The sequence below is a fragment of the Urocampus carinirostris genome, chromosome 1, assembly GCF_059441175.1.
Source record: "Urocampus carinirostris isolate Australia breed hairy pipefish chromosome 1, RoL_Ucar_1.0, whole genome shotgun sequence".
NCBI classification, from domain to species: Eukaryota; Metazoa; Chordata; class Actinopteri; order Syngnathiformes; family Syngnathidae; genus Urocampus; species Urocampus carinirostris.
This window is the reverse complement of record NC_142349.1, coordinates 8,251,354-8,271,406: the sequence shown is the minus strand read 5'-3', so window position 1 is coordinate 8,271,406 and position 20,053 is coordinate 8,251,354. Positions and strand designations below refer to the sequence as shown.

Sequence of the window (20,053 nt, the reverse complement as noted above, 5' to 3'; positions counted from 1 at the left end):
TGTCACGCGTAAATAATATTCACAGTGATATTGAAGGAGGACAGACTTTTCTTCCTTGTATTTGTTTAAAAACCCGGAGACATGGTGGCTATAACAAACGCTGGAGTGAAGCAGTTTTCTTTAGGTTTTCATGGCAATAAAAACGAAGAAAAGGAAAAAAAAAGAAGACTATGTTTTTATAATTCCGCTATCAAAATAACTGACAGTCATTTAAATACCAGAGAGGCAGGACATGACCAAAAACAAAACAAATCCCAGCTTCACACCAGTTTTTGTCCAGATTGATTCCTGCAGATTCTAGCTACAAACCAGTCCTTTGTCCAGAGTGAATCCTACAGGTGGTTTGATAAAACTTAAGGCAAAACTCAAGGTCTCCCCTCCAACAGTAATTCTGAACACCACTATCCGAATAATCTAGAGACTGATTATGACTAGACGATTGGATACATTGAGACATCAAGTGAATAAAACAAGGACTAAATAGGTAAATAACTACATTAAAATAGAAGGTGCGTTAATTACCACCAAATTATTAGTTCAAATGGTTAAAATAATGATATGGAGATTTATATAATAAAAAAAGATAAAACGGGAGAAACTCATACATTAGCCGTACTATATACTGTAACTAAGTATCTAAAGAAAGTCTTGCAAGTGTAGAACAAATAAGCCCAGCAAATAAACGACTTACACCATTTTTTGTTTCAAACAACTCACTTTGGAATGGATGGAACGACTGTGTGCTCTTTGTACAATCCCTGGTCATACTAATTCACCATGTACCATAATGAAATCAGATAACATGAAGTTTTGAATGTAATTAAAATGTCCAAGGCTATGTATTGATAAAGTAATGTTCTCACCTTACGTAATTATGTCAATTGAAGGGGCATTCTCAAGTACAGAACAATACGCAAATTCCTTACTTATTTGACTTTTTAACAAGTTTAGCAACTTCTAACATCGCCCCCTGATACTGCGAGTATCAGATAACTAAGACCGCGCCCAAAGAGGTATGATCTGGTCAAGGGTCTCTGGTCCTCATAAAAAGAGGAGCTGATCGATAGCTCGTCCTCCTTTTCTACTGTCTCGCGTGTGGGCCTGCACTGCGGCCTTGAGTTTAGCAAGTGAGCTATACGATCCAGAGCACAGGACCAAATCTCTAAGCAACAACAAGTAAGAGGACGGTTTCAGATTTACCACCATGTTTGCTGGTTCTTGGGAATGGGCAATCCTTTTTTATTCACAAAGGAATCTCCCCAAAGCGACTAGCATTATAGCGGGAAACTTTCATTTTGTGCTACTTTCAGTGGCAGATAACTCCTATAATGTCCGGCGCCCAAACAATATATTTTTTTTAATTTCCTCCATTTTTTATATTGTGGGATTGGTGTAAACAAAAGGAGCATTACTCCTCATGTGTAAGCATGTAAAGCTTTCCTGTTTGGACAATTTATAAGTGCACTGTGTCTCAGTGGGATTTCTACTCCACATATACTAAATTTGAATGGTAAGTTAATCCTGGAGTCTAAAAATCATTAGTCGGAAATAAATTACAATATTTTACTGGAAGAAGTGAACTAGTAAATAAGAAGTACAGCAATTAACTGGATAAACCTTGATAATATTGTACTGAAAATATGGATATAGTTGCATATTTTAGACAACAAAAGTGATCTTCTAAATTACTGCAACCAGTAAAATACAGGAATTTTACCAATATTAGGTTTTACAGTATCTGTCTACAAGTAAACAAAAGAGCAAAACTGCTCATAAGTACTTTGGCTCTTCTACATACGACAATATTTTATTCCTGGATTGAGCTCCTATTAAGAATTTTCTTGTATCTCGAAATAACTTTCTCTATAAGAAATAATTAAAAACTAATTAATCCGTTACCGGCCTCCCAAAATCATCAAAGTAGACCCTATATAGCTAAAAAAAAATACTTCCTGATGACACTAAGGATAAAGGAGTGAGGGAGTGAGATTTTCTGTGTTTATTTCGATAGATATAATCCTTTTGTTTTCTCAGAAAACACCTTTCCATTTCATTGTCCAGAACTTGTGGATGAAGTCACAAAAAAGCCACAAAAAGGAGATGCAATGCGCTAAAAAAACAACAGAAGGGTGCGGGATCAGGTCTGTAGGGCTGCGACATATGTGCTAGCTGGGACAGGCTGATGCTGGCGGTAAGCGGTCTCAAAACATGGATTTTTTTTCCTTTTATATCGAGCAAGATTTTTACTCGAAAGGCATCTTGTTCCTTGAATTGCTCACAACTTCAGTAGTTTGTATGCACAGGGGCCACTGTATACTGTATGTGTAAACTTGGGAGGATGTTGTAGCACATATGCTACAAGGCAGATGAAGGGGAAGCTACTGGACTAGTTTTAAGTTGTATGAGTGATAAAGCTAATATAGGAAACACCGGGGTCAAAATTATTTTGAACAAAAGTGCGATTTAATCAACAATGGGCGATACAATAGACTTTTAACATTTAACATAAATCATATTAAAATAACACTCTTACTTGGTTTAAGGTGTTGAATGAGAAGTTTTAAGTTTGGTTAATCTTTGTTTAATAACCCTGTTTTATTTATATTTCAGTTTAATGACTGGTCATCTACTTTAATTTTGGTTGATTGTCATGACTGCCGATTCAAGGCACCTGTGACTGCCTATAGGCACCAACAGCCCTGAGAGCTGATTGGCTAAGAGACTCTTTTAAACCCCCAGCTTTCAAGAGGACGCCGACAGATCGTTGCGAACCGATTTTCCTGCCCTGTTTTCCTCTGCCTGATACCTGTTGCCGACCTGTTTCTGGACCCGATTCTACCCTTTTCTGCCATCCCGACATCCGACCTATTTCGCCCCGCTACCTGCCTGAGTCCTGTTGCCGACCTTGTTTCCGAACTCGATACCACCCTTGCTCTCTCATTCCGGCTAACGACTAGTATTCCTGCAAATCTACGATCATCCTCGCTCGACACGGAAGTGCCACTTCCGCGTTTCCAGTCACTTGCTACCCTTGTCCGTCAACCATCGGATCCTGGAAGCAAGCCCTACTCTCCCTCTTTATCAATAAAACTGAGTAAACGAGCTCTATTGGGTCCTGTGTCTGTTTCTGGTCGGTGACACTTGATAAGGCTAGCATTAGTCGCAAAATGTATTATTGCAACATCCATTGCAGCCTGGTCATCCTGGAAGGGGGATTACCACATGTGCAGTCCCTTCTCAAGGTTTCTTTGTTTTCCTCATGTTGAGGATTTTGAGTTTTTCCTTGCCCTCATGCAGGTTTTAGATCAGGGGATGGTGTAATAAGTCTGTAGTCTGCATTAGTCTGTGGTCTCTGCAGCCCTTTGAGATTCCTTGTGATTAAGGGCTATACAAATAAACATGACTTGACTTCACTTGACTTTCATGCGCATTGATAGGGTTTTTCGCATCAACCTAAATTTGTTTTCGTGTCAGAGATTAAGGTCATACAACATTACACTTTAAATTCCAATGACAATTCAAATCAACGACAAGAGGGTTCATCAAATAAGCAAAGAAAGAACTATTTCAATGTTATCCAGTTTAAGGAATCCCAAAACCACAAGTATGCGCTATAAGCACACTTGATTCTCAAAGTTTAGCAGCCCACAGTCAAGAGCAAAGGAATGGTCCGATTCCTACTAAGACCTTGATGTGGAGCTCTTTGATAAATCAAATTGTTCTTGTATTCCTGGTCTGGGTAGCTTGCCACTCATATCAGCAAGAGAGAAAAAAAACCTCGCCTTTGAAAAACGCTAGCCGAAGACATATGTTCAGTCATTTTTTAAAGAATAAACTTTGCCAACAAGCTGTCTGTGGCTATGTGTCAAGAAACATGAAAGCGGTTACTACTCATGGCCCGAGCTAATTACTTGTAAATTTACACAGAGAATAGGCAAGTCGAGTAAACAATATAAAAATATAATTAACTAAGACATCAAAAATTAAAACAAGAACTTAATTTTTATATAATGTTACAATACGTTCCAATGAACAATGTTTTCTTAGTGCCTTAAAGCAACCTTTTAAAACTACAGAGAAACGGAAAAAAAGTTTACCAAATCTTGTTTAGTTCCTGAAAAATATTATGTAAGCAAGATGGAAATCATGAACAATTTCAGATGAACAAGGCAAGCATGCTGGGCAGCAATCAAGGAAGCCCCATGCGGTTGTCAGCATGATGTTGTTTGTCCATTACCGACAAAGAGCACGGATGGGGCCAAAAGCCCTGGCGAAGAACTGCAGGCTTACCTTCTGCCCGCGTGGTGAAAGGAGACTCTGAGGGTCGCTTGGCTGAAAACTGGCCCCCGAGAGAGGTCATTAGAAAGCACAAACTGAAGAAGCCGACCCCGACCACAAAAATCCTGTGATTGGCAAAGAAAAAAAGAAAGATGACGAACATTAGAGCACGCGGATGATGGTGAATGAGTTCCTGGCAAGTTTTATTTCCATTGTGAGAATCGACCCAAAAGTGTAATTTCCCATCTCTCTGCCCCATTACATGGATTTGATAGTATCGAGTGAGCCTGTTAAAAGAACCACTACACACACTCTGTCAAAGCTTGAAATAACAATCTTTTGCATTGTCTCAGTGAAAGGAAGTGGGAATTTAGACATGCCGCGATAAACGTCTACACGGACGTGGTAGACAAAGCCCCCTTGTGACATTCCAACTACCTTTCGACAATGACTAATAGCCGTTATGCCTGCCATGTTTGATGCTAAAGCAACTCACATCAAAGTCATAGCGAGTCAGTAAAACATGTGTTGCCCTGGGGAGGCATGGGCGCCACCACGCTGTACTTGCCCACGACACACCACAGGAAATAGTGCCCCTATGATCCTAATTGTTGAAGGATACAACCACACCCAACATTGCCCAAAATCTAACAGATCTGCTTTGGTTAAAACAATATTTGGTTTGGGTTGACATTGTTACAAATTGCAAATGTACCTGTGGAGAGGTTTAACTCAAACCAAAAGAATACATTTGTACTTTTTTCATTGAGTCACCATTTTTATAGTTAGTTTTGCAGGTAGGTTTATTATTTGTTTGGATGTGTTCTTTATTTTGGATTAGAAAAGTCCGAGAGGCAACTATAAGTAGGGGCACATGCATACCTGTCAACTCTGAATGACTAAAATGTCTCAAACTAAAAATTGAATTCTTACGAGGGGATAATTTAAATAACTCTGATAATACAACAGGGATGTTGTATGTTATTTGGTGCTTTTTGGTGGTAAAAATATCCTTAATTCAAGAAATATATACTGATTTAAATCATAAGCATAAATACACAAGCTATTAAATAAGCATAAAACTTTTTTCTTATATTTGTCGAGAAATTTGTATTTATTTTACATGACATGAGGCTCACTTAGAGGCACCTGACATGACTGTATGTCATGCTGCTGCTCCGGGAACCCCCCAAAACCAAAACCCTTGTGAAAGGCTGAAAAACAAAAATGCACTTTGGTGACTTTCAGTCTCCATTGTTTGTATTCTTTCTTTAGCTTTGTCGCAAACTTTTTCAGTTGCACTATACAATTGAGCGGCGTAAAGTGGTCAAATATTACACAGTGTTCCTTTAATTAAACTTGGCTAAATTATAACTGCAAAGACCTGAATGAGGGTGTGCTAAATACAATTTTTTTCATTAAAATTATTAAATCGACTATGAGAGGAAAAACTACCATACTTACAGCATCAATTATGTTTATACAAAAATTGAGTTTAGGGTGGGGTGCATCATTTGAGGTGTCCATAAGAAGTTGGTAGTGGAATATATTCTCTATTAAATATGTGTTCACAATGCCCAAATTAGTTTGAAGACCCCTTTTATATTTTTTCCACCACTGTGTCTATCCGTTTTTATCTTACTTGTATCAATGCTGTTTGGGGCGGGACACATTAGGTAGGAGGGATGAAGGGACGGGGGTGGGGTGGAGAGTCGCTTCATGCTTAATGTTTTTGTTGCTGTTTTTATGTTAGTGTAGCATGAAAATGGTGAAAGTAAGTAGAGGCCAGTCTCGAGTACAGTACACCAAACACGAAACCCAACCTCAAGGACAATAAAAAAAAGCTTTTTTGAGCGTGTCTAAGAAATGCACGTACTTGCACATGCAACATAAGGAGCTTGACCGAGGCTCCAATGATAGATAGATAGATAGATAGATAGATAGATAGATAGATAGATAGATAGATAGATAGATAGATAGATAGATAGATAGATAGATAGATAGATAGATAGATAGATAGATAGATAGATAGATAGATAGATAGATAGATAGATAGATAGATAGATAGATAGATAGATAGATAGATAGATAGATAGATAGATAGATAGATAGATAGATAGATAGATAGATAGATAGATAGATAGATAGATAGATAGATAGATAGATAGATACTTTGTTCATCCCCGAAGGGAAATTCACATTTCCAGCAGCATCCCTGAGCTGAGAACAATCGAGAACAATCGAAAATAACACGGGAGCTGCTGGAGTGGCTGCCATTCGTGACGGCGCCGGAAGAAAAGATTCAATTTGAATCATGTACAAACAAACAAACAATTGAATCATGTACAAACAAACAAACAACAAAATATTCATGTTTCAATAAGTGGAGTGTTAATAAAATGGGGGGAAAATAATTTCTGATACTGATATAACCAGGTAAAACTAATTTTAAGTTACCTGTCCAAATGAATGTTGTGCCATCTCACCTTTCCCACTCTCTCTCCTCTCACCTTTCCCACTCTCTCTCCTGCAGTTGACTTGCTGCTGCTCGCTCCTGAAACTAATACTTACCTCTTTGTGTATTTGTCCGTTTTCAACTCCTGGTTTTGCCATGTTTCCAGATGCCTACTAACTGATAATAGTATTGCAAGTGACTCATATAGCATGAAATACACAAAGGAAATCTGAATAGATTCATCTATAGTAGATTTTTAGTAAACAAAGTGTATTACCCCCTAGGAGACAATAAAAATACACACTGTCTTGTTAAATTACCTTTTCAAAATCAAGTGTTTTTTCAACCTGTGTTTGAAATGTTTCCCCCCTCTTTTTTCGATTTTTATGCCGACAAATATACATATATATAACATTCCAAAAACTAAACATGAAAAATTGTATCTTTTGTCGCATAATACTAACATTTTTGGGGGCTTATTTAGTCGGTTGCACAATACACAACTGTATTTAATCACATTTTTTAGTGATGACACAATATGAGAGACATATTGTGTCCATTGCGTCACGACTTTCACAAGAACAAACATGTTAAGAGACAATACTTATGTCTAAAGGACGATTAGTGCCATGATAATGTGGTCTCTAGAATGCACAGTGTGTTTAAGAGGAGGAAATCTGGACCATAGGAAAACAAATAGAATGTTATGTTAAAAACATCCTTTCTGAATATAAATCATATTGAAATATTCAAGCAAAAAATCATATAAGATAACACAAAATGGTGTAAGTTTACAGGTAAGTGCATAAGTCTATTAAAAAAGCAAGTATTTATGTAGTAGTTAAAAGAAGGGTAATTTATATGAAATGTATTTTATGACAATGCCTGATTTGGTGCAAAACTGCCCCACCCCCCCAAAAAAAAACAATATTCCCATGAAATAATTCCAACTGACGAACAAGATAAATGTTGAATGAAGTTATTCTTGAGATATATTACTTATTAATAAATATTTGTTTGAAACGCAATCACTCATTCCTGCCAAAAGTAACTGGGTACAGATTACATATTTCATTTTACCCTCAATAAGATTTTTCTTTTTTAAGCAAACATCTTACCATCCTTGTTCAACACAATCCATATACATACGTATCTTATCTTTCAGCATTTCAAACAGTCATATCATGAGACTCTATCTCCAATCAAAACAGATCCATGGGAATATAATTGCTAAACATTACTTTGAAAATGTCCAATTATTTTTCAAAATCTGGAAAAAAATGTGAAAGTATGTATTAATGGGGAAAGTAATGAGTTACCGATAAGATTATTCTGCTTGATTCTTCTTTTAAATTTGAACTTGCAAGGACAACAGGAGAAGACTATAGAAAAAGCCCTTACAATGTCAAATTCCACACGTGTTCCAAAAGCCCTCCACTGGGAGATTTAGTTTGAAAAAGGGGTTAGGAGAGGGCTTTTAAAAGAAACTGTGTAGTTTTTTTGTGTAGTTCTCGCCTGTTGTTTGCGAGTTAAAAATTGAAAACAGAAACATGAAGATTAAACTTATCAGTTACTTTACAAACAACACATAAGTGGAAAAGTAAAAAAAATGGTCCCTTGGTAACACAAACACACTTAGAAGTGTATCTCTCGTAATCATTATCTGAACAGCATTTGTTTTACACATTGATTATTTTACATTACAAAGCTATTTTAACTAGGTAAAATATGATGACTACAAAGTGCTGCAAAGTACATTATGCAAACCAATGACATTTTTCTGCATTAAAAATAAAAGAAATGTCTGCTTTTATCACAAAAAGTCTCTTTCGAGTAGACATTTTTGTGTAAACCACATGTGTTGAACTCATGGCCCATGGGCCAAATGTTGCCCTCCACATCAATTTATGTGGCACACGGGACAACCTGAAAAAAGCACGAGAGAAAAATTAGACGCATCATGTCACACGATGAGTTGCAGTTTTAAATATGTGCACTGGATGTTGCCAATGCTAAGCGCCATTCGCAAAGCACCCACTGTAGTTGGATTTGCTGACTATCATTAATCAACCAGAGTAACTTGAGGAAACCCATCCCAATGTGTTTTGCTTAAAATACAAGTGACAGATACGCTGTTAATCGCAATACGAAAAATACAAAAAATAAAGAAATAGCGCTTGGGCATATTTGCCAGACTTAAAAGAATCTTTAGCTCCCTTCTTTAATGTAGATTAAATCTAACAGTGGGAAAAAAAATCGCAAAACACTTTAAATCATTAAAACACTCATTTAAATTTGTGTTTGTATGCTATTTTTGGCACTTTCCAGTCTGCATGAGGTTTACTGAATTAAACTGTGGTGGAAATTAATTGAATTGCGGTTCTGCTTTCTTTCTTTTTTAAATAAATGCACAGTTGATAAACACTACAAGAGATCACATCTTAGTGAAAGAAAAACACTTTTGAGGGAAAACACTACCAATGTTCCCTCTAAGCTGCGTGTGTGCGCAATTGCGCACTGCCCAGAGCTATTCCGCGCACAAGAAAATCTAGCCAGCTCACAAAAATCAGGGCTCGAAATTGCTACTTAAGAAGCGAATTAAGTACAAGTTACAGTGCATGAAGGTAAAAATACAAGGGTTCCCCTGAAGCTGTGTTCTAAATGCTGTATTTGAACAAAAACATTGTGTGGCATTTAAATCATTTCCAAATATATCAAGTCAATCTTGTGCCAACATTGAATTTCCACAAAAAAAATGTAATTAAATACAGTTCTGTATCGTGCAACCGACTAAATAAGCCTCCAAAAATGTTAGTATTTTGCGACAAAAGATACCAGGAAAAAAAAGAAATGGAAATCTTGTGAAAGAATTGTAAAAACAAATGACGTTTGTGGGTCGTACAACCTTTGCAATAGTATTAGTCAATTCATTCAAAAGAGAAAAATAATTTTGCATTGCCGGAAACTCAGCAAAATGTAAATTGCTGTCAAGTTTTGGACATGTTTGATAATGGATTAGTTGCCACACTTGGGATTGCTGTTGCTCACTGTTGTTTGAAGCGTTGCTCACCGACTTTGTGTGAACCCTCAGACCCGTGGAAAATTAGAGGGAACATTGAACACTACCCTCATCCCTGAATCATAATTTAATTATGAGCCCACGCCTTTCAACTTATACGTTTTACCAATGTTTTATGTTTTTTACACTGAGGTTTACATGTATGTGAGCGAGAAAACCCCCAACAATCCCAACAATCCAGCTAAGGCACACTTTTATGCCATTGATTTACAAGTCCAGCCCTCGTCAGAATGTTTTTTTCTACCATGTGGCCCGTGGGTTAAAATGAGTTTGACACCCCTGTTGTAAACACAATTTCGTTTCAATTTCAAGCTGTGGTTTCCAATATTCCACGACGCATTTGCCTCCAAAATAATGTCAACATTCGCGATGACGCCCGCTTACCTGAATGGTTTGTACGTGAGAAGACATCTTCTCGTCATAGTGGAAATGTCGCTGCTTATCATCGTGCACTCGCGTGTCCATTCATTGCGCGGTGGGAGCGGATGAGCCTACGCATAACTTTAAAGGCGGCGATAAAGAGTGGACATTAAATGAAAAACAAACCAAAAAGCATAAGTTCCGCGCGTGTAAAAACTTAAGTGTCTTGGGGTGATGCTGCTCAGGCTTACACTGCGTGGATGTAAGCTTCCCGTCTTGAGCAATGGTCTAGGATTTAGAGCCGTGCGCGGGCGGTGTGAACTACTCGTGACTAGCACCAAATTATGTCGGTTGGCAGCGCCATCTAGCGAGTCACAAGATAATTATTCTAAAAAGACCACTACTGAGACACCTCTGGGCCTCGGGACACACGTGCAGGGGCGTTCCTAGACAGGCCCCATTGCATACACCCTAAACAGATAAATAAATAGGTATGATGAATGGGCAAAGTCTTAATTATTATTACTATTGTTACATGTTCGGGCCGATATGAAACCAAAACATTAGGTAGTTATTAGGGTGAGTTGCTACAAACGTGCCTGTCAGTCACTCACTCAGGCACACACTTAAAGAGTTTCACTCGATGGAAAAGAGAAGGACTGATCTATCTATATTTAGTAGCTGCACTTTGAGGGAATTGGTGGAGGAGTGTAGTATCAATCCCCGGACAATAGTATCGATCTTATCCAATTACTTACTTGGTACCAATAATATCGATATTTAGATCGATCCGCCAACCCCCAGTAGTTATTAATAGTAATTGCTCAATATGATGAGAACAAACATGTCCATTCCCTATGCAGAAAAAATACCTGAATTTTCTCTACGATGTTTTTTTTTTTAATTTATTATTGCATTTACCCCGGGTCTTGAGAGAGTGTATGCTAACTTTTGAGTTAATTAGATAAAACAACTGGGAAAATTCTGTCTAAATTGGGACCTGTACAAAAATGCATATGTCATGTCGTTGAGTGATAGATATTTTCAAACGTGTATATCACTCGTATTCATTTTAGCTTGAGACCCCAACGGACTTTTATATGAATTGGGATTTAATATATACCTTCCTTACACTTACAAACAAGGCTAATTCAAATAAAGTGTGTAAGGAATATTACTGAGACGTATTATTTAGAATCACAAAACTATATTTCGAAATATTTGTTGGTGAAAACGCACTTGTCCATTTCAATAATGAATGTGAGGATCCCCTTCACAAGAGGATGGATGGATGGATGGCAAAAGATTAAGATGACATTATTTTACCACTATGCATGAGTCAAATTGCAGAACCTTGGAGAGTGCCCGCATGAACTTCTAAGACAACAGTTTGTTTCTGCCACCGAAAGGCTAAAACAGACACTGCAACTTTCAGAAATGCCAACTCCGGTTACCATACCGTCCAAAAAAAAACAAAATGATCTTTTGTTCATCGAGTAATATTCTGTTGTTATTCGCTTTTGAACCCCTTAACAATCCCGTGACATTTGCCCAAAATCCCAATCCAGGAAGTGTCCAAAATCAATTTTATGCGGTTCTTGAACCATTTGGAGAATGTGGATGGTTTTGGTCTCTTTTAGAAAGAGAACACCCTGGAGTTTTGTCCCAAACTGTAATTATTACTGCAAGTGCTTCTAATATTGAGTAATCTAAGTACTAACACACAGAAATAGAATGCATTTATTCTCTACTGATTTTGTTCTGCAATCACATGCCTGTAGCAGTGTGTCGTACTGTATGCAAAGGCATCATAGCTGGAAAACAGTTGTGACTATGATATGAAGCCTTACCTGGGCCCAGGTCAAATTTGATCATAAACTGAAAAAATAAACGTATTTTACACATTTTTTTAAGATATGTCGAAGCGTTTTCAAAACTGGCCATTTGGAGATGGCAAGTTTACAGCTCTAAAACATCTGCAATTGTGTATTTTCATGTGGCCATTTTTAAGACATTGTGAAATTTGTAAATGTTTGACTTTTTTTCAAGAGGTCAATCACTGATTGTGCACACTTGTGTGTGATAATTACACGTAAAAATGGATCCAGAGTTAAATTATGCACGTTTGTTTTCGGCTCTGATTTGAATACACATCATAAATACGCATACATTTATGTTGGAAATGTCAATGTGTCGATCGACATTTGAATCGGTCACCACCCGCTGAAGATTTTTGAAGCCAAAATAGGTCATATCCGTTTTCTCAATACCATCCTTCATAGGCTATCGTAGGCTAAGGACCATGAAAAATGCTTGCGAATGGTCAAGAGTGGTGTCAATCAAAAGGTCAGAGGCTAACACCCATATTAGAAATAGTCTTACGACTGATTTACTTTTAAAAGGTAATTATTGGGCAAGCAAACTGATTACAACAACAAATGTCAAACAAACACACATTCACCTAACACGCAAAAGGTTCCTGGTTAAGGGAAGTGGTTGAGAAATCCACGCACCCACCCATCCGTCAAATAATTTTTGTTTACATAACTCCAATCTTTGAGTTTTCTTTTATGTTTTGTCTTTTTCTTCAATTGGATTCGATCTGCAACCTCAGTGGAAGTGTTTAAATCTAGGCTTAAAACACACTTCTATTCAATAGCCTATGAATTATGTTGATTTTAGTAAGCTGTTAACCGGGCATTCAGTTATTACCTATATTTCATGTTGATGATGTCTGTATTGTATTTAAAGGCCTTTGAGAAATATAGGTCATTCAGATTCAAACAGTTCCACTGAGGTTGCAGATCGAATCTCAGGGGGAAGAGCATCCCACAGCACTGGGGCCTGAATGGAGAACGTTCTCGAACCTGCCGATCTGTTTTTGGCTCTGGACTGAAACATAGGGGAAATTGAATCTGAAAGACATGAGGGAGCCAGTTCATGCATGATTTTGTATACTACCAACAGAACCTTAAAATCACTTCTTAAACTAACACGGAGCCAATGCAGGTTAGCTATCTGTGTATTATTTGTTATTGCAACATCCCTTGCAGCCTGGATGGGGGATTACTTCATGTGCGGCCCCTTCTCAAGGTTTCATCATTTATCTCATGTTGAGGTTTTCAGTTTTTCCTTGCCCTTGTGTAGGTTTTAGATCAGGGGATGATGTAATAATAGTCCGTGGTATGCAATAATATGTGGTCTGTGCAACCCTTTGAGACACCTTGTGATAAAGCGCTATAAAAATTAACATGACTTGACTTGACTTGAAAGTAGTTGCCCTGACTTTATCGATCCCTGATGCCACCATCCCTACTGACTGTCCCAAAATTATTCCTGTTAAAAAAATTAAAACAAATGAGTGTTTGGAGGCTTCCCCAAGAGGTCTGTCTTTAATCCCTAATTTTTCCTCACAAATCTTCTACTTCCCCTTCTTGTAAAACATTTAGTTTCGTTTTTGTTTCCAACACCTCAATTCATGTAGTCCCTTCAGACATTTCCCCTTGATATTTTCCTTCCTACAGCATCATTCAATCTAAACTTTATCAGCACCTGCAAAAAGATAACAGATTCCTCCAAATTGTGTTTACTTCACAACAGAAAATGACAAATGTTCAGCAGGGCTTGTTCAGCATCCTACAAAACAACCACTTTAGACAAAATGGAGAGTCCTTAATAGACTTGGGTGGAACAAATGTCACACATTTGGACCATTAAAGGTCAAATTAAAGAAACAAAATCCTACCAGCTCGGTAGCCTAGATGGTAGGGCGCCCGCTCCGAGACTGGAAGGTTGCTGGTTCAAGCCTCGGCCGAGTTATACCTAAGACTTACAACATTGGTTGTCATTGCCTCCCTGCTTGGCGCTTGGCATTAAGGGTTGGAATTGGGGGGTTTGGTCACCTAATGACTCTCAACACAGCAGTTGGGTCTAAAATGGTGGCGCCCTGTTTGGCTGCATCGGCTCGCTACAGTTTAACTGTACCGGTCATGTGTATCGACATTTTGTTCTGTGTGCATGGTTACAAAGAATGACAATAAAAGTAAATTCCATTATTCTCTTCTATGTCTTTCAATTTACATCTTTTATTTTAGATTCAATGTATTTCTTTGCCGACTCTGGGATATTCCGTTAGATGCGCCGCTTATCCTCAGTAGGGTCGTGGGGTGCTGGAGCCCATGCCAGCTGTCATTGGGCAGGAGACAGCCTGAACTGGTTTCCAGCCAGTCGCAGAGCACACAGAGATAGACAATTCACTCGCTCATTCTCACCTAGGGACAATTTGAACCCTGAACCCCCATACCGTGGGGCTGCACGCCAACCAACCCAGCCGCTGTGCTGCACTGTGGAATATTTTTCTTTCAATAATAGATAATAAATAAAGTACTAAATAACAGTGGTGGGCCTTCTCTGCTAGCTTAAAGATATCTGAATCATTAGACAGTAATTATATGTTGTCCATGAGTACTTTTTAGATCATTCAAAATTGTATGTTAGCTCCCTTAATTGCTTATTCCCTGGTTGTGCGGCTTCCTGCATGTGTTTTTGTGATTAAGCATTTAATCACATGTCAGCCATTAATTGTTGCCAGGGTCAGAAATCTACCTGGAGGCCTTCACAAAGACTTCTGAAGGCCCCTAGACTTGACATCAGTGTTCGAAAAAGCTCTTGTTTTATCCAACTAGATTTCAAGATGGCCTTTGGAAACATCTCCTATTTCACAAACTCTGATTGGCTAGGGGGGGCGGTAACGGAGGTATCACAGCGAAAACATCAAGAAAAAATCTCTGTGTCACTGCTTTTGCGCAATGAACTTTTTCAGATTTAAATCAAGTAGATAAAAATACGACAGGATTGGATTAACTTTCAGCATTACCTTCGGTGTCGATAGAAAAGAAGTCGATGAAACTGAAACACACGGAATATCTGTATGACATAGTCATTAAAAGCTTGGGTATGGGTTTTGGGCACAAATAAAAATATGTTTTGGGTGAGTAAAATGTGGCTGTATTCCTTAAAAATATTGCAATTTTATGAGGTTATTTTTCACGTTTTTATATGTGTCGCAGGTGTAGCTGCATTAAATTTTTCATAACTACAAAATTGTTATTGAGGGTTGATTTAGACTTAGTCCTACTGAAGACCTAGGTTTGAAATGCACGATCCGCCCCTTGTAAATAGTAGTGCTTAACTTCAGACCTGTTTGAACATGGAATACAATTGTACTTCCTGCAAGCCCCAACTGTCATCCTGGGACATGTTGATTCACGTCCCAAAAAAATCACGCCTCACCTGAACGTTTTTGAACGCATACGAAAACGCGTGGAGCAGTTAGAGATACAGGGGGTGTAACTGTAAAGAGCTGTCACTCGGAAAACCAAAATAAGCTTTGCAGCGGGAACGTTTTGGTGAGTAACGACTAGCAACAGATGTGTTTGATCTTTGCAAGTTCCCCCATCATACATTTCATGTGACCAATACGACAATTGCACAGATGAAAAAAAAATGATTTTCTCTTCCGGAGTGAGGATTTTCAACTGGTTTTCCATCATGTGCTTGACCGTGGCAGTTTCCTCATCAGGTGAGTGCTTTTGAAGCATCAAAACTGTTTTTAGTTTTTAAAGCTTACGGTTTTAATGTATAGTATTGAGAAGTGTCGCATTAGGAAACAGCCTGTATATATGTTTTTGGGGGCTCTTTCTTTGGGTTGTCTATGAATACTGTACTCACCTTGATAAGCTGCAGATGGCAGTGGTGCAACACGTGTATTTTCTGTAGTGTCACGCTAAAACAAATGTCCTATAAAATCTGCCTTGAAGTTTTGAGGAACTCAATAATATGAAAGACCGTTTGAGAAGTAAATTATACTTGCTCTCACATTCAACATCATACTCTCACACATGCATAACTATACTCTCATACAGGCTGTCGCGCTCATGCACAAACACCACTATGTTCTCATACAGACTATCATACCCATGCACAAACACTACTATACGCTCTCATACATAAAACTATACTGTCATAAATACTACTATACTCTCTCACATATACTATACTCTCATATACATACCAATATACTCTTTCACGGGTATTATTATGTTCTCACTCACACACAATTAAACTCTCTCACACATTTTATTATGCTTTCACACAGATACTGCTATACTCTCATACTCGTGCTACCATACTCTCTCACACATATTACTATACTCTCATACACAAACTACTATATTTTCTTAAATTTATTACTATTCTTTCTCACACGTACGACTACACTGGAAGCAATTCCATTTTGACGCGGGACTACACTACATATCCTCACAGATTAGTGTGCATCGCCTTGGTTAGCAAAAGTACCCAAAGTAAAACAAAACTGAGAGGTGAGGTGATTGTTACACTCGGGGTGAAAAATATCTTTAGTAACAATGTTAATGGTGTGTGAGATGGATTATCAAAATGTGTGAGAGGGTATAGTAGTGTGTGAAAAAGTATATAGTATTTTGAGTAATGGGAGTATAGTAGTGTGTGAGTGCGGGTATAAAAGTGAGTGTGAGTCTATATTCGTGTGTTTGAGGGAGGAGAGTAGTGAGTTTATGAGAGAGTATGGTAGTTACTGTTTTTTTCTGTATCCAGGAACTGTAAGAAAAAAAATATTTGGTTGCTCTCATGCAGAAAACAAATACATTTCCATTCAGAATTGATTGACTACAACATAAATGTGCAAACACACAAGACAACTAATCAATTCATTTTAAAACAACAGTTAAATTATGTAATTCATTTTCCTTAAAAGTTCCTAAAGATTTCATAAACGAACAAAAAAGAATCACAAAAATTGAGGTTTTGGATTATCCTTTACTTAGTATTTACTGAAGTTGGGGCCTCTAGGGGAGAGGAGTGCTAAATAATTTACAATGTCCCTTTAAAATATATTTTTTGGATTCATAATTTATAATTTTACACTGAAAGTTACATATGCACATAAGCAGTGTTATTTCACTTATGAGAATTTGCCTCCCCCTCTCCAAAATGTCTGTGCATGCCACTGAAATAATGAACTCCAATTTATAATGAATGCTTTTTATCATGTGTATATTATTTGTGAGGACAGACGTGGCTGTGAGGACGAGCCCAGACAAGACAGTCCGCTGTGGGGACAACATCACATTGACATGCGACGCTAACTCCAAGGCGGTGGATTACAAAAGGTTCTCCTGGATCGGTCGAAACAAAACTTTATGTGACGCGGACGCCAAAAAGGATCCTGCAGTCGTGTGTAGGACAAAAACGGCCGAACACGACCATCAGCTGAATTTGACACTCTTTGACTTAATGCCCGTCTACCAAGGAAAGTACATCTGCAAATTTCACACACAAGTGGGAATGCAATCCAGCACCACTTTCATCACTGTGCAAGGTGATCTTGCTACCTTTGATCTTTTCTACCAGTGGTGGGCAAACTACAGCCCACTGGCCATATGCAGCCCCTCAGGCTTTTTAATCAGTTTCAGCAAATGTTGAAAATACAGGGTGTTTCAAAAATTTGTCCATCCTTTAAATATTAACCATTTATTATTGTAATAAATATAAGTATTTCCCTAACTCCTGAGCAGATACTTTGTACAAAAAATTAAAAAATAGCAATCTGCTGGAGACCGTTCCCCAAGATATATGTCAGCTTGTTTGGCAGGAGCTGGATTACCGATGCGACGTATGCCTGTCTCAGACGTTGCTCATATTGAACATTTGTTAATTTCTTCACATAATCCTCGTGCTTTTGAATATCTTATTAATATTTGGAAGAATAAAGCTTATGATCTTCAGCATCAATACTTTTCAATTGAATTTGCCCTTATCATGTAATAAATCTGATATTAACATCCCCAATTATATACTTTTTTTTAAACAACATCTATTATATATATATATATATATATATATATATATATATATATATATATATATATATATATACATATATATATATATATATATATATATATAATAGCTAATAGCTATCCATCTATTTTCATCAGGAATTTCTTTTATCTATCAAGATATTTCTCAAATTACTCTCAATATATATTTCTCAATCTTGTCAAATTGCATTTTGAGTTCTCCAATGCGTATGCAGTAATCGTATTTCGTGCTTTAATAAGAGACATAGATTATTACTTTGCTTTGACTGCTTCTATCAAATCATCTTGATTAAATGATTTATTCATAGACGCAAAAAAGGAAATACGTGTACATGTAGATGTTCGTATGTTTATTTATTAATTCTGTCACTGCTATTTAAACAAAACTTATCTCTATTTTTTGTCTTATTTTCTGTTTTGCATGATTTGGTGGCACTTTTGTCCCCAGTCTCCCCAACATTCAAATAGCTGTCTATATTTGTATTTGCTGTCTATTTTATTCAATCAAGAATGTATTTTATCTCTCAAGATATTTATCGAATCTAACAAAAGATACCACTTCTGAGCTAGCCAGAATTGCATTTTGAGTTTTTCAAGGCATATAATCAAATGTATTGCCTAAAAAAGAACATAATTTAATAACTCAATTTGACTCTGAGTCTTTCAAAACTAGCTTGATTAAATTATCTACTTATAGTTTTTTTTTAATTGAACATTATATATATATATATATATATATATATATATATATATATATATATATATATATATATATATATATATATATATGTATACATGTACATGCAGATGTCTGTTTATCCATCCATTTAATTACTTTTCTTCTAAAAACACTTATCTCCATTTTTTAGTATGTTTTTTTGCATGAATTGTATCTTTAAAAGGCCAAAAAATGAGGAAAGGTCTTTATGAAATAGCAGCGACAGTATTTTAAATAAAATGGATAAACCTCATGTATGTTGCTGAGGTATAAGATTGCAGACTGCATACGTAGATAAAAAAATCAAATAAATATTATTTTCCCCCCTGGCCCTGCCTTTCTGCCAATTTGTTTAACCAAATGTGGCCCACAACTAAAAAAAATCCCCACCCCTGTTTTATACCTGTTGTACTTTTGTAACTGTTGCCAAAGTCTTATTTTTTTCTTCCAGGCTGCCTCGGAGATCAAAACCACTTCATAAATGAGTCAATGGCAGTGTGCCGGTTCCAAGGCGTTTACAGCCGTGGTGAAATCCACTGGTTCAAGGGAAATGAGAGGTTAAACTCAAACAGCTCGGAAGAAGATGTTGACAAATATGGACGCTACAATGTCACGAGCACCATTGAAACACAGCCAGGGAAACAAATTTACAACTGCTCGTTATGGATACCTGAGCTCAGGACGTATGTCTCAAGTCAAAAAGTAGCCATGGTTCAAGATGCCAAAAACTCTATCAGGAACGAAAGCAAACTTCAGCAGCTCTGTATGATGTTGCATATTATGCTGGTGACAGTTATTGTTCAATGATCATTTGAATTACATATGGTGAGTGTCCACCTAATATACTGTATTTTCTGCAGTATAAGGCGCACCGGATCAAAAGTTACACATCCTAAAATGTTGTGTGTTATATATATATATATATATATATATATATATATATATATATATATATATATATATATATATATATATATATATATATATATATATATATGGTCAATGAGTCGACATTGCGACAACAGTAAGAGCTACCGTGTGTATTTTGTGTATAAGTGGTGGGCTCCTCATATACTTATTGTATAAGTGAATGCAACAATTGATCTGGCAGTAAGTGTCGCTGACCAAAATTTCAGAGCATTGTATGGAATGGAAATGGAACTGGTAAGAGTCTTGAAACTAGACCATTAGCGGTACAGATAACAGCTTATATCATTATCACACTATTTGTACTAATGGAG

At 37.1% G+C, this 20,053-nt stretch overlaps 2 protein-coding genes across 3 annotated transcripts in view; one reads left to right on the top strand and one right to left on the bottom strand.

The window, feature by feature from the left end:
• mgat5b (alpha-1,6-mannosylglycoprotein 6-beta-N-acetylglucosaminyltransferase B) overlaps positions 1-10,470 on the bottom strand; it is a 103,749-nt gene extending 93,279 nt beyond the window's left edge. The window contains exons 1-2 of the mRNA XM_088355280.1: positions 10,197-10,470; positions 4,291-4,403 (exon numbers count right to left, since the gene is read on the bottom strand). Coding sequence (XP_088211406.1) covers positions 4,291-4,403; positions 10,197-10,258 — 175 coding nt within the window. The 5' untranslated portion in view covers positions 10,259-10,470. The remainder of the gene's footprint in view (positions 1-4,290; positions 4,404-10,196) is intronic.
• Positions 10,471-15,525: 5,055 nt separating this feature from the next.
• On the top strand, positions 15,526-19,676 carry LOC148373400 (uncharacterized). 2 transcript variants are annotated; one of them, XM_088353162.1, is made up of 4 exons: positions 15,526-15,580; positions 15,667-15,753; positions 17,287-17,592; positions 19,264-19,676. In XM_088353162.1, exons 2-4 carry the CDS (start codon positions 15,678-15,680, stop codon positions 19,617-19,619), a joined length of 738 nt encoding a protein of 245 aa, XP_088209288.1. In that variant the 5' UTR covers positions 15,526-15,580; positions 15,667-15,677; the 3' UTR covers positions 19,620-19,676. The 2 variants fall into 2 exon arrangements, with proteins under 2 accessions (XP_088209288.1, XP_088209298.1); XM_088353172.1 differs by lacking the exon at positions 15,526-15,580 and having other exon boundaries at positions 15,708-15,753.
• Positions 19,677-20,053: the final 377 nt, after the last annotated feature.

Bases quoted from the DNA above. Each gene is read 5' to 3' on its own strand.
- LOC148373400 (XM_088353162.1), top strand. From the start codon at position 15,678: ATGATTTTCTCTTCCGGAGTGAGGATTTTCAACTGGTTTTCCATCATG. The intron at 15,754-17,286 runs GTGAGTGCTTTT...TTGTGAGGACAG, and splicing joins CGTGGCAGTTTCCTCATCAG to ACGTGGCTGTGAGGACGAGC. The intron at 17,593-19,263 runs GTGATCTTGCTA...TTTTTCTTCCAG, and splicing joins CACTTTCATCACTGTGCAAG to GCTGCCTCGGAGATCAAAAC.